The sequence below is a fragment of the Cebus imitator genome, unplaced genomic scaffold (genome assembly GCF_001604975.1).
Source record: "Cebus imitator isolate Cc_AM_T3 unplaced genomic scaffold, Cebus_imitator-1.0 Scaffold264, whole genome shotgun sequence".
In the NCBI taxonomy this organism is placed as follows: Eukaryota; Metazoa; Chordata; class Mammalia; order Primates; family Cebidae; genus Cebus; species Cebus imitator.
The window spans coordinates 2,851,746-2,866,472 of NW_016107579.1; the positions used below are offsets into that span (position 1 = coordinate 2,851,746).

General features: G+C 36.1%; 1 protein-coding gene across 1 annotated transcript in view; it reads left to right on the forward strand.

Annotated features, from left to right (window-relative positions):
• Positions 1–14,727, forward strand: part of LOC119467178 (band 4.1-like protein 5) — a 46,568-nt gene that overhangs the window by 22,387 nt on the left and 9,454 nt on the right. Inside the window, exon 3 of the mRNA XM_037728395.1 lies at positions 4,749–4,853. Coding sequence (XP_037584323.1) covers positions 4,749–4,853 — 105 coding nt within the window. The remainder of the gene's footprint in view (positions 1–4,748; positions 4,854–14,727) is intronic.

The following is a 14,727-nucleotide window of genomic DNA, read 5'->3' on the forward strand; positions in this document are numbered from 1 at the left end:
CATAACATGCCACTTAAAAATACCTGAAAATTTTAGAAGAAATCATAGTTAAATTTATTTAATGTATCTTAAAATAAGAAGATGACAGTCCAGGAGAAGATATTCACAACATACTAAACAGAGAAGATTAATTTTCTTGGTTTAGAATATATAAAAATCAATTCATGGAAAAAATCAAATAGGAAAATTGGTAAAATATAAAAGCAGATGACAAAAGACAGGGAGAGAAGAAGAAAGGGTAATCTCACTCCTAATGTAATGTAAATCAAAACAATGAGGACGTACTATTTTCTTCCCTGAAAAGTTTGAGGATACTCACTCCTATGAGATTGTGGAGAAATCATTATCATTATCATACCGTAATTGGGGCACAGATTGATTTGACCTTTTTGGAAGGAAATTTTGTAATCTTTGCAATCTACAAAGATTAACAGGGCATATACATGGGATCTAGAAATTCACTCAGAATTTATCCTTTGGAGATATTTACAAAAACTTGCCAAAATATAAGTGCAAGAATATTCACTGAAGCTGTTTGTAAAAGCCACAGTGTAGAAACACATCAGAAATCTACCAATGTGGGACTGGATAAAGAAATTATGATACATTCATATATGCAGTGAGATATTAACACAGATTACAATGGCATGCTGATTGATATATAGTAAATGCATATTTTGAATAGGCATTAAAATCAATGCACATATTAAAATGCAGTACTAATCAGTGCACATATACTAATACCTATTAATAAGCACATCAAAATATTTTCATCATCACTAATCAGTAGGGAAATTTGAGTCAGAGCTACAATGAGAGAGACTTACTCAAACCCATCAGGTGGCTATATATATTTTTTAAGAGATGGGGTTTCACCATGTTGGTCAGGCTGGTCTTGAACTTCTGACCTCAGGTAATCCTCCTGCCTCAGCCTCCCAAAGTGCTGGGATTACAGGCATGACCACCACACCCGGTCAGGTGGCTATTTTTAAAAAGTAAAAGAGAAAGTAACAAATGTTGGCAAGGATGTGGAGAAACTGGAATTATTATACGTTTTTAGAGGGAATGTAAAATAGTGCTGTCACTGTAGATAAGTGACAGTTTCTCAAAAAGTTAAACATATGACTGTATGCAGTGGCTCACACCTGGAATACCAGCACTTGACAGGCTTGAAGCAAAGAGTTCAAGACCAGCCTAGCCAACATGGCAAAACCCCATCTCTACTAAAAATACAAAAATTAGCCTGGCATGGTGGTGCTCCTTAGTCCCAGCTACTCGAAAGGCTTAGGCACGAGAATTGTTTTAACACCAGGTGCGGAGGTTGTAGTGAGCCTAGATCACACCCTTGCACTCCAGCCTGACCCACAGAGTGAGACGTCTCGGAAAAAATAAAAAAATATAAAAATAGTTAAACATAGAATTACCATATGACCCAACAATTGTACTCCTAGGTGTATACCAGGAAGAGTTGAAAGCAGAGATTCAAACAGATACTTAAACATCAGTGTTCGTGTAGCCTTATTCCAAACGGAAAAGGTGGAGAAATCCCCAATGTGTATTAGGACTTGAGGAAGTAAACAAAATGGTATTTACATGCAATGGAATATTTTTCAGCTTTAAAAAGGAATGAAATTTTGTTATATTTTATAACACGGATGAACCTTGAAAACATTATGAGTGAAATAAGCCAGAAATAAGAGGACAAATATTGTCTGATTATACTTATGAGAGATACATGGAATAGGTAAATTCATAGAGACAGAAAGTATTAATGGGAGAGAGATTACTAGGGGTAATGATGAGGGCAAGTGGAAAATGATTTTTTTAATGGGTATAGTGTTTCTGATTGGGATAGTGATGAGTTCTGGAAATGGGTAGTGGTGACAGTTGTACAACATGGTGAATATTTTTAATGGCACTGAATTTTATACTTAAAAATAGTTAATGTGGAAAATTGTGTTATACTTTTAAAAAAAAGGAGAAATAAGGCTGATGCCTGCGAAGTTGGGTCAGTGTACTGGAAATTTCCCATGTGGTTGGAGAACTTAGGCATTGAAAGTAATTTTGTGAATGAGCTAGAAGAAGTTGCGTGAGAAGTGGGGTATCTGACTTACTGATCTCAGGTGACATTTCAGGTGAAATCTAGATGAGGTAGGTAATCCTCAGTGAATTTGAACTTGGAAGATATAGCAAAATTAAAATTCTAGCCTTGTCATTGTTTTTAATGTAATTTTGTCATATTACTAAAGCTTTCCGAACTTTTGTCTGTTATATGTATTGTTAAATGGATAATTAATGTATGCTAAAAATAAAAGGTGCCACCATTAATGTAGGAAACTTAAAATGACAAAGGAGAAATATTTGAGAAAACAATAGAATAGAGGTTGATGTCTAGAATTAAAGAAAGTTGAAAGATCTCAGATTGAAGAGGACCAGATAGAATACAATATAATTAAGAAAAACACCCACTTGTACACAGTACAGTGAAATTAAAGACTATTAGAGAAGAGTCTAAAAGTGAACAAGTAACATTACAAAGGAACAAAAATGAGATTGACATCATGCTTATCAACAGCAGTGTTGACTCAAGAAGATAATGGAATAATATTTTTTTGAGTATTATAGAAAGTATTGAAAGAAACTATTATCCTTGACATTTCTATCCATACAACTGTCATTCGAGTGTGAGGGGTTGGTGAAAATATTCCGAAATATAGAAAGGCCAAGGCCTGAGAAGATAAGCTGTACAAAACCCACGTGGGAAGCATATTTGGAGAAAGAACTCAAATAAGTTGAGTATTTGCAAATCTGGCAGATGCTACAAGACATGTAATGTACATGTGTAAGGCATGTGAACTTAAAGGTGTTGAAATACCCAAGTAGAAGTTGTTGTCTTTAAAAAATTAGCTAAGAATAAAGAAAAAAAATAGAAGTATATCTGTAAAACTTGATGGGAATTGAGTGGAGGGGAGATTAGAGGACATGAGGGCATGGTAGAGTTCTTGTCTTGATAAAAGGAAATATAGATGACGGATTTACTTATCTAAAAGAAAAGATTTAAAAAGAAGCATAGAAAAAGCAAAGGACAAGTTGAAATAAACCTGTCAGTTAAAAGGCAGAGATTGATATAAACAATCCAACTATATGTTCATTTTTTAATAGGAAATACCATCCATGCCCCTCCCATATGTAGAATTCTAAATTGTGATTTAGAATTCTATATATGGGAGGGGCATGGATAAGCAATTATGAAAATTGAGGATCCCAACAATGCTTTTGCTTATGTGGATTATATCTACCAATAGTTACAATATTAGAAATTAAAACTGAAAAATTTAAAAATATTTATTGATTAACTGATCAATCAATAATTAACATCTATTAATATAGCAACAACATACCCCTTGTATGTTAACATAATATAAAGCATGTTATAAAAGTAACTATTTTCCAAAACAACAAAAAGCTTAGAAGAGTTTCATTGTTTGAAGCACATTTGCTTTGCAAATCTGTTTTTTGTTTTTTTTGAGACAGAGTTTCACTCTTGTTGCCCAATGGCATGATCTTGGGTTACTACAACCTCTGCCTCCTGTGTTCAAGCAATTCACCTGCCTCAGCCTCCTGAGCAGCTGGGATTACAGGCATGCACCACAATGTCTGGCTAATTTTGTATTTTTAGTAAAGACGGAGGTTTCTCCATGTTTGTCAGGCTGGTCTTGAACTCCTGACGTCAGGTGATCCACCTGCCTCAGCCTCCCAAAGTGCTGGGATTACAGGTGTGAGCCACTGCGCCTGGCTGCAAATCTGTTTCATGTCTGGCTTAATAGAGGGTACTTGGGTTCTAGGCCAGGCGAGGTGATTTACACCTGTAATCCCAGAACTTTGGGAGGCTGAGGTGGGTGAATCACCTGGGTTCAGGAGTTTGAGATCAGTCTGACCAACATGGTGAAACCCCATCTCCTAAAAAAAAAAAAAAAAAAGAAGGTACTTGGGTTCTCTTATATGCTTCTATGTTCACTGTGTTGCAAAGTGTTATTTTGTTTCAGGTATATGAGAAGCCTAGGACATTGCGAATCTTTTGAAAGGGTCTTGGAAATCCTCGGTGATCTTGAGACCACACTTTGAGAATGGCTTTTTCCATACAAAGTTTCTTAGCTATTTATTAAGCTACTGTTTGGTGTCTTCTGTATCATCACAGTAGTTATGAGATCTTATGATTTCATATTCCCTCCTGCCTCCCAGTTTTATTATTTCTTACCTTACGTTCTCTTCCAGTCTGACTGATTCTTTTCCATCAAACCTTCACTGATTATTCTAGTTTCTGTCTCTTCTCTAAAATCTATTTGCAAGTGTAGTTTGACATATTTTCTACTAAAGTACTCTTCCTTTTTTTGTGTGTTTTCTTTTTCTGGTGATGTTATGGCCCTTTTAAAGTAGGGACTCTAAAAATTGATGACAACACAGGAATTTATCCTTACACACACAAATATTTGTACCTCAAAGGTAATTTTTGTTGGTTGATTGGAAGTAACTCTCCAGGAGAACATATAGATCACAAATTTGTTTTGGCCTTAAGTGATTTACTAGAAAACTGTAATGTCTTATCCATTATCTGCTATATAGTAATACTTTTGGTATTGCAAGTCCTCCTTTCTTCAAGAGATCTTGTATAACTAAAACCATCTTTTGTTCAGGAGTGTTGATCTTATAAGCCACTTAATGATTTACTTATTTTCTTGCCATTTCAGAAAAAAGCCAAAGGACAAGAGTTGTTTGATCAGATTATGTACCACCTGGACCTTATTGAAAGCGACTATTTTGGTCTGAGATTTATGGATTCAGCACAAGTAGCAGTGAGTAACTGTTTTATTTGGATGTTTTAGCATAAGGGGAAGAAATGAGAAATTTCAGATGATATACTGATTGCTATATTCTTGTTATATTCAGTGTATTCTTGATGTGTTATTTCCTGTGATACAAAGCTTTGACACTGCCCATGCCCCCCACCTTGCTTTAGCATCACCTGAAGTACTTTGTAAAAAAAAAAATGTGAGTTCTGGTCCTAACTTGAATTACAAGAACAAAATTTTTGAGAATGGGGCTCTAGAATCTTTGTTTGCTTTTTAATAACTATTGACTTGATTGTTGGGCACACAGGAATTTGAGAAACACTGTGTAATGGAAAGAATGCTAGAATGGGGGTTTTGTGGGCTCTTGCATAAATGGTAGTAATTTTTACTTTGCAAATTAAGGTGAGTAGACTAGGATATCTCTACGTTCCCTTTCAGATCTGTGATTCTGTATCTGTAAATAGTGGTACTTTGATGTGCATTTCTGATGAGAGAGCAGCATAGATAATAGAGTAGAAAGTTGGAGGCTGTTCAGATAACTGATTATTAGGATTTTACTGGAGGATGTTTGAAAGAAAGTAGCAGATGAAAACATTGGGAGGTGGTTTAATGGTTATGTCATTCAAATTGATTGCCCAAAGTATTAAATACTAAATTTGACAATATTTACTCTCAAATAATTGAGATTAGGTAGTCTTCTAGCAGGGAGGTTATATTTTCCTTCAGGAAGTTTTATGTAGAGATATGTAGGATTTGGAATGAGCAGAGATGGAAGTCAGGAAAAGTTACTACAAATAGTTTAGGATAAAATTAATACTAAGGCCTGGACAGTAGCAGGCAGAGGAAGAGACTGACCACAGATGATAAGGGTAACATGACGTTAAACCTTTTCTTCTAGAAATTTGGGGTGCGTGTGTGTGCGTGTGTGTTTGGAGAGGAACTCCTAGCTGGCTTTACGAAGCATCTGGGCTAAGTTTACAGCTGTTAATAATTTTAGCTGTCGTTTTTTCCTGACAGTCCTCCCCATCATGCCACCAAATTAAGTAACCATGAGCATTTGGCAACAGGTTGCTGGTTAGGCAGATTTTGGCACATCTTTGCAATTAATACTATGTAGCTCCTTAAAAATGGTGATTTTTGGCCGTGCGTGGTGGTTCATGCCTGTAATCCCAGCACTTTGGGAGACTGAGGTGGGAGGATTATTTAAGGTCAGGAGTTTGAGACCAGCCTGGCCAACAAGGCAAAACCCTGTCTCTGCTAGAAATACCAAACATTAGCCAGGCATGGTGGCATGTTCCTGTAGTCCCAGCTACTTGGGAGGCTAAGGTGGGAGAATTGCTTGAACCCGGGAGGCAGAGGCTACAGTCAGCCAAGATTGTGCCACTGCACTCCAGCTTGGGCAACAGAGTGAGACCCTGTCTCAAAAAAAAAAAAAGAATTTTATTTAAAAAAATAAAATAGCTGGGTGTGGTGGTACATGCCTGTAGTTCCTGCTAGCTGGGAGGCTGAGGTGGAAGGACCCCTTGAGGCCAGGAATCTGGTGTTGGAGGCTGCAATGAGCTGTGATTGCACCATTGCACTTTCAACCTGGGTGACAAAGTGAGACCCTATTTCTAAAACAAACCAAAATGGTAGTCTTTAAGTGTTAATATACTAATTGATATGGAGTGGTAGAAATAGTCATAAAGGATTACAAAGCAATGTAATTGAATTTTTCTATTTTTAAAAAAATCTGGGCCAGGAGCAGTGGCTCATGCATATAATCCAGCACTTTGGGAGGCTGAGGAGGGAGGATCACTTGAGGTCATGAGTTTGAGACCAGCCTGGGCAATATTGTAAGACCCTGTCTACAAAAATAAAAATAAAAAATTAGCTAGGCATGGTGTACATGCCTGTAGTCCTAGCTACTTGGGAGATGGAGGATCACTTGAGACCAGGAGTTGAAGGTTACAGTGAGCTATGACCATGCTACTGCACTCTAATCTGAGTAACAGAACAAGGCAAGACCCTGCCTGTCTCTTAAAAAAAAAAAATATATATATATATATATGTGTGTGTGTGTGTGTATATATATCTATATATCTATATATGGACATGCATAGCATATACCTGAAAAAATTGTGAAGCTGTTTTTCATAGTTTCAGAATTTCTGATCTCTTGGTGATGTTAGTGTGGGGGATGTTTCTTTTATTTCTTTCTAATGTTCTTAATTCTGTTTCATTAGACTAAATTCACTAATGGACTAAATTCACTAATGGTAGAGAATGAGTTGTACGTACCTCTGTCCAGCAGGTAGTAGACACACAAAACATTTGTTGAATTTAATTCTGTACTCCCATTTAGTTTGATAAAAGTTTGGTTGCCTGTTAATTTTAATATAATTTAGCTTTCACTTCTAGAATAATAATAAAGTCTTACAATTAGATGAATACATAAATGATATTAAGGATAAACAATCTATGACTTCCTGTTTTTTGAGGCAGTGTGAGGGAAAAAAAGGCAAAAGTATGCCTCATTTAGGTTTGAGGTACTTAACATTTAAGTAATTGTAGAAAGAAGCATGCAGTCATTACTAAGTTGTATTATTAGCTCTTTGCTAATATCTGCAATTTCTGAATTCCATATTGATATTTTTTCTCATTTGATACACATATAGTGCCTTCCTTGTCATAATAATAAATTTTTGGTAAAGCTAGGATTAGTATATTTAATCCCTCCTTCTTTAGTTCTAGTTTATTCCTTCCAGTAACCAGAAATTTAGGCATTAAAATTAAACTTGCAGGCTTACTTTTACTTCATTTTATTTTTGCTTCACTAAAATACACTAAGTTATGAGTTGAACTGGAAGAACAATTGGTAAAGATATTAAAAATGAACTTTAGATAAGCTAAACTTTTCAAGTTCTAATTCACCTGATTCCCTGATAGTCTCATGACATAAGCAAACAAAGAATCAGCTTGTTGTGTGGACATATTCAGAGTGAAATGAAACCAAAATGGGGTGAGGGGGAGCATAAAAACTGACCAAGGAATTACATGTTGATTTCACCTTCAGCATATGGCATGTCCATATATATAAAATTAATGTGCCAAATTTTAGTTTATTGGTTACTGTAGATTAGCCCAGAACATCTATGACTATAGAGTTATGGAGTCATCATGGAGATAACCAAAATTAGTAAATCAGTGAGGCCAAAGTTCACTTTTCTTCTTATATAGACATCTAATCTAAGTACCATTTTTTAAATTGTTTACTTTTTATTAGACTGGGTCATTCTATGTTCACGTACACATATTTCATAGTTGAAACAAACTCACATTTACAGACAGTTGCAAAGATAGTGTAAATAACCATTTTTCTGGGACCATGTGAAAGAGAGTTAAGATGTCCCATCACACCTGAATTTTTTAGTGTATGTTTTCTGTAAGTAAGCACACTTCATAACTCAATACAGCCAAGGAAATAAGACTTCTATAAATATGTGTTTACATTATATGTGTGTATATATATATATATGTGTATATTATATATATATATATATATATATATATATATATATATATATATATATAAAATACAGAGAGAGAAAAAAAAAACTACCATGACTTCAACACCCATAAATAATTGAAATTCCAGTCTAACACTACAGGACTTGTAGTTTTTTTTCTCTTTCCATGTTTGTGGTTCTCGTCTACTACAGAAACCAGGCTATGATTATCACCAGTAGGTTTACTGTATTGATCACTCGGCATGTATGGAACCAGTCTCTAGCCTCTCCCTCTGTAGATGCTGGTCTTGCTCAGACCACTTAATTTTTTCTGGACTGAGTTATTATTTTTTATTTTATTTTTTCTGCTGGTTCTTTGATCTTGGATGGACTGAATTATTTGGAAAAGGGAAGGAATTGTGAAACTTGTCACCTTACAAATACACAAGGGTATGTAAAGCATTCCTTTGACAATAGTATTGAACAGTTGTGACCTCAGAGATTTGGTTTGGAGTAAAAAGAGAAGAGAGAAGGCATGCTTAAGTAGAAGAAGGAGTTGATTTTAGTTAGCATGACTCGTTTTTTTCCTGTAAAGTAGGCCACTTTTTAAAAAATGAGATGTAATTTACATACCATAAAGTTCACCATTTTTGATTGTACAATGCAGAGTTTTCAGTATATTAGAACTGTGCAGCCATCATCACTAATTCTAGAACATTTTCATCACCCCCCAAAGAAACCCTCTTACACGTTACCAGGCATTCCCCATTTACCCCTCCTCACAGCCTCTGGCAAACACTGTCTGTGGATTTGCCTATTTTGAAAATTTCATTTGAATGGAATTATATAATAGGTGGCCTTTAGAATATGGCAGTGTACTTAGCATAAGGTTTTCATAGTTCATCCATGTTGTAGCATATCTTAGTACTTAATTCCTTTTTATTGCTGAATAATATTCTATTGTATGAATATATCACATTTTATTTACTCATCTATTGATGGACATTTGGAATATTTCTACTGTTTGGCTGTTATGAATAATGCTGCTGTAAAGGTAGGGCATGATGGTCTATAATCCCAGCACTTTAGGAGGCTGAGGTGGGCAGATCACTTGAGCCCAGGAGTTCGAGCCCAGCCTGGGCAACATGGCAAACAAAACCCTGTCTCTACAACATACAAAAATTAGCCAGGTGTGCTGGTGCACCCCTGTAGTTCCATCTACTTAAGGCTCAGGTGGGAGGATGCTTGTGCCAAACTTTTCCAGGAATGGCAGCATTCTACACTCCCACCAGCAGTGTATGAGGGTTCCTGTTTCTCCACACCCTTGCCAACTTGTTAGTTCCCCTTCTTTTTGGTCCTGCCATCCTAGTTGGTATGAAATGGTGTCTCATTGTGGTTTTGATTTGCGTTTTCCTAATGACTAATGATGTTGAGCATCTTTTCATGTGCTTATTTGCCATTTGGGTATCTTCTTTAGAAAAATATCTATTCAAATCCTTTGCCTGTTTTTTAAAATGGTTATTTGCTTTTTTGCTGTTGAGTTGTAAAAGTTCTTTATATTTTCTGGGTACTAAGCCCTTGTCAGATGTATTTGCAAATTTTTTCTCCCACTTTTCACTTTCTTGGTAGTGTCCGTTGCACAGAAGTTTTACATTCTGATGAAATCCAGTTTACTTACTTTGGTTGCTTATGCTGTTCGTGTTGTATCTATGAAATGATTGCCTACTCTGAGGTCACAACGATTTACATGTTTTCTTATAAAAGTTTTATAGTTTTAGGTCTCAAAATTAAGTCTCTGATCCATTTAGAGTTAATTTTTGAATATGTTATGAAGTTGGGGTCCAGCTTTATTCTTTTTTTTTTTTTTTTTTTAATTGAAATGGAGTTTTGCTCTTGTTGCCCAGGCTGGAGTACAAATGGCACGATCTTGGCTGACCACAACCTCTGCCTCCCGGGCTCAAGTGATTCTCCTGCCTCAGCCTTGCAAGTAGCTGGGATTACAAGCATGCACCACCACGCCTGGCTAATTTTGTATTTTCACAGCGTTTCTCCATGTTTGTCAGGCTGGTCTCGAACTCCCAACCTCAGGTGATCCATCCACCTCAGCCTCCCAGAGTGCTGGGATTACAGGCATGAGCTACCACTCCTGGCCCTAGCTTTATTCTCCAGCATGTGAATATCCAGTGATCCTAATACCACTTGTTAAAATGACTATTCTTTTCCCATTGAAGGGTCTTTGCATGCTTGTTGGAAATCTATTTACTATAGATATGTGAGTTTATTTCTGGATTCTCTATTCTGTTCCATTGATCTTTCTGTTGATCCTTATGCCAGTACCACAGTATCTTGATTATGGTAACTTTGTAATAAGTCTTCAAATTGGGAAGTGTGAATTCTCCAGCTCTCTTTTTTCAGTATTGCTTTGGTTATTCTTGGGTCCCTTGCGTTTCCATATAAATCTTAGGGTCAGCTTATCCATTTATGCAAAAAAAGCAGTTGGAATTTTGGTAGGGACTGTGTTGAATCTGTATATCAATTTGGGGAATATTGCCATTTTCACAATGTAAAGTCTTCTGGTCTGTGAACATGGAATGTCTGTGTATTAGGTTTTTAATTTCTTAAAACAATATTTTGTAGTTTCAGTTTATAGAAGTTTTACTTCCTTGGTTAAATTTATTCCGAAGCATTTTATTTCTTTGATACTATTTTAAATGGATTTGTTTTTATAATTTCATTTTTGGATTGTTCATTGTTAGCGTATAGAACTGCAACCAATTTTTGTGTATTTATTTTGTATCCTGCAGTCTTGTTGAACTTATTTATAGTTTTAATGTGCTTTTATTTATGAGATCATGTCATCTGCAGAAAGACAGTTTTATGTCTTCCTTTAGAATCTGGATGTCTTGTCTTTTTTTCTTTTCTTTTATTGCCTAAGTGCCCCGGCTAGAACCTTCAATAAAATGTTGAATAGAAGCAGTGGGAATGGACACCCTTGACATATTCGTGATCTTAGTGGGGAAAATCTTCAGTCTTCTACCATTAAGTATGATGTGGGAATCTTATAGGTGTCCTTTATCAGGTTGAGGGAAGGTCTTTTCTATTTCTAGTTCCTTGGTGCTTTTATAATGATAATGAAAGGTCGTTGGGTTTTGTCAATTGCTTTTTCTACATCTATTGGGAGGATGATGTGGGATTTAAAAAAAAATCTGTTTATATGGTATGTGGTTATGTTATGTTGATTGATTTTTTTTTTTAAATGTTGAACCAACCTTGCGTTTCTGGGATAAATTCCACTTAGTCATGGTTTATAATCCTTTTTTTTTTTTTTTGAGACGGAATCTCCCTCTGTTGCCCAAGCAGGAGTGCAGTGGTGCGATCTCGACTCACTACAACCTCCGCCTTCCTGTTCAAGTGATTCTCCTGCCTCAGCCTCCCAAGTACTTGGGTCTATAGGCACGCACCACTGTGCCCAGCTAGTTTTTATATTTTTAGTAGAGATGGAGTTTCACCACATTGTCCAGGCTGGCCTTGAACTCCTGTACGCAAGCGATCCTCTTGCCTCAGCCTCCTAAAGTGTTGGGATTACAGGTGTGAGCCACCACACCTGGCCACATAATCCTTTCTATATGTTGCTTCGTTTGGTTTGCCAGTATTTGGTGATTATTTTGGTATGTGTATTTATAAAGGATATTAGTCTGTAGTTTTCTTGTGATATTTTTTCTGGATTGGGTGTCAGGGTAATGCTGATCTTATAGAACGAGGTGGGAAAACCATCCCTCTTCTTGTATTTTTTTTTGGAAAATCCTGTGAAGGATTAGCGTTAATTCTTTGAACATTTGGTAGAAGTCATCATTGAAACCACCTGGTTATGGGCTTTTGTTTGTGGGAAGTTTTTGATTATTGACTCATTGACTTTACTTGTTACAGGTGTATTCAGATTTTCTTTTCATTTTGAAACAGGGTCTCACTCTGTCAACACAGGCTGGAATGCAGTGGCACCATCACGGCTCACTGCAGCCTCAATCTCCCACAGCTCAAGCAATCCTCCCATCTCAGCCTCCCGAGTACCTGGGACTATAGGCATGCACCACACCTGGCTAATTTTTTTGTAGAGATGGGGGCTCACTATGTTGCCCAGACTGGTCTTGAACTCCTGGATGCAAATGCTCCTCCTCAGCCTTGCAAAGTGCTGGGATTACAGGCATGAGCCACCACACCTGTGTTTTCTGTTTGTTTTTTTTTGTCCGTTTTTCAACTAGGCCACTTTAGAGAGTGAAAGGGGAACTTAATGAATTGAGGGGTTGGGATAGTAGGCACAAGCCAGTATCATTTTGGTAAACCAGAATATATGGTCATCTTTGTTTTAGTGGACTGCAGAATACTACCCCATTGTCTATTTTAAAATCTAAACTTAATACCCTTTTGTGTAGTCCAGTGATGATCTTAAACCTGGAATTATGATGAAATTTATGGACTTTTTCCCTAGAAAAATGAAAAAACACATAACATTTTGTCTGTATAATAGTAATTCAGATGTCCCTGAAGCCCAACTATGAATTTTCCAGTTTAGTAAACACTTCTTTAGCAATAGCTTAAAGGAAGATGGATAATGGTGTAAGTTTGTAAGTTTTTCTCTTTGTCTTTAAGACACTTATGCTGTCAAACACCTATAATCTCTTTTTTTTCTACTGTTGGTACAACTTTGTTATTAAATCTCATTGTATAACTCAACAAAGATTTTTATGGTAATATAGTCTTTCTTAATAAAGACTTAGGTAAACACTTTTTTTTCCCTGTCATGAACACTTTTTTTTTTGCTGAGCTCCTATGCAATTTTGATAGCAAGCTGTCTCCCTGTTTAAAGTGTATTTCCAAAATAGGTTATGTACTTTATCTCTGGAAAGTAAATATATGACCTCTATAATGCATGAAAAAACTGCTGTGTTACCTGGGTAGCAAAATAACCTGTATACCAAATCCCCATGATATGTAATTTACCTGTATAACAAACCTGCACATGTACCCCTGAACCTAAAATAAAGGTTAAAAAAATCCTTAAAGCATACTAATAATATGCAGAAAGGCACAGTGGAAGATATTATTTTATTGACTAAGTCTTCATTTGCAATGTCATGTAATACAGACTATTAACTCAAAAAAAGTAGTTACTTAGGAAGTGTATAGTGGAATCTAGATCAAATTGAAGTGTTTTCAGTTAGAACACACTAATGCAATGTATTCATCCTCTCTTTCCTTAGTGTAGATTTTTAACATTTTGTTGAGATTATTCAAAATGTAAAGATTTGTTTTAAAATAATTCTTTAATTCAGAGCATAAGCCTCTACACACAGAAATAGTTTTTGCAGAGGCAATTGGTTTGAAACATGGTTAACATCTCTGTACTGTAAGCTCTTTGCCCTTTGAGCAAGCGTAGTGGTGGTACATTTCTTTATTAGAGGCAGGTGAGTTAGGTGGTTAGAAGGCAGGAGTCATTCATTTGAAGAACTGTTTACAGACCATGTTTGATTATAGGACCTGGGATGAGGGTACGTGTATGTTAGTGTTTAATGGAAGCTCCCTAGGTCATTCTTTGTTTGGTGTACTTATGGCTGTTATGTTTGTGGTTACATATTATTTATATTTTAAGATACAAGTAGATAATTGTTCTTCCATGCCTAGTTCAGTAGGATGGAAAGAAATGTGGCTTTCCACATCCTTTGATATCTCTTTATTAACTAAACTTTAAAAGTAGGAAACTAGAAGGGAAGTTGTCTCCTTTTTAAGGTACAGTGAGGAAAGAGAATCGTATTAGTAACATATATCTGTGTGCTTTCACTTTATCTTCTAGTGTTATATAAACTCCTAAAGACCCTGATTCAAGGAAAATGCTATCAGTGCCTGTCTCTGAGGCCTAAATTTTCCAGTCCCCGGTCTTGGAATGTGGAGGAGATGAAAGAAAACAGACTTGAGAATATCCAAACATGAACTCAGACCTTTACCAGAAGAACATCACCCAGAACTCCCACAGCTCCTAAATCTCACTTTAAAATGTGTTTGATGCTTTATCTGAGTTTTGGGTTGTCTTAAGAGAGTGCAGGTATTAGAAACTATTGCATACAAGTAGAAAAGAGACAAAAATGCCTGCTTGTAGGAAACTATGATCCTTTTTCTCACTGGAGTGATTTTATATTTATTTATATACTTATGTTTTAGAGATGGGGTCTTGTTCTATCACCCAGGCTGGCGTGCAGTGGTACCATCATAGTTCCCTTGCAATCTCAAACTCCTGGATTCAAGCAGCCCTCTTACCTCAGCCTTTCAAATAACTGGGGGACTATAGGCACATGCAACCATGCTCAGCTAATTAGAATTTTTTTTTTTTTTTTTTT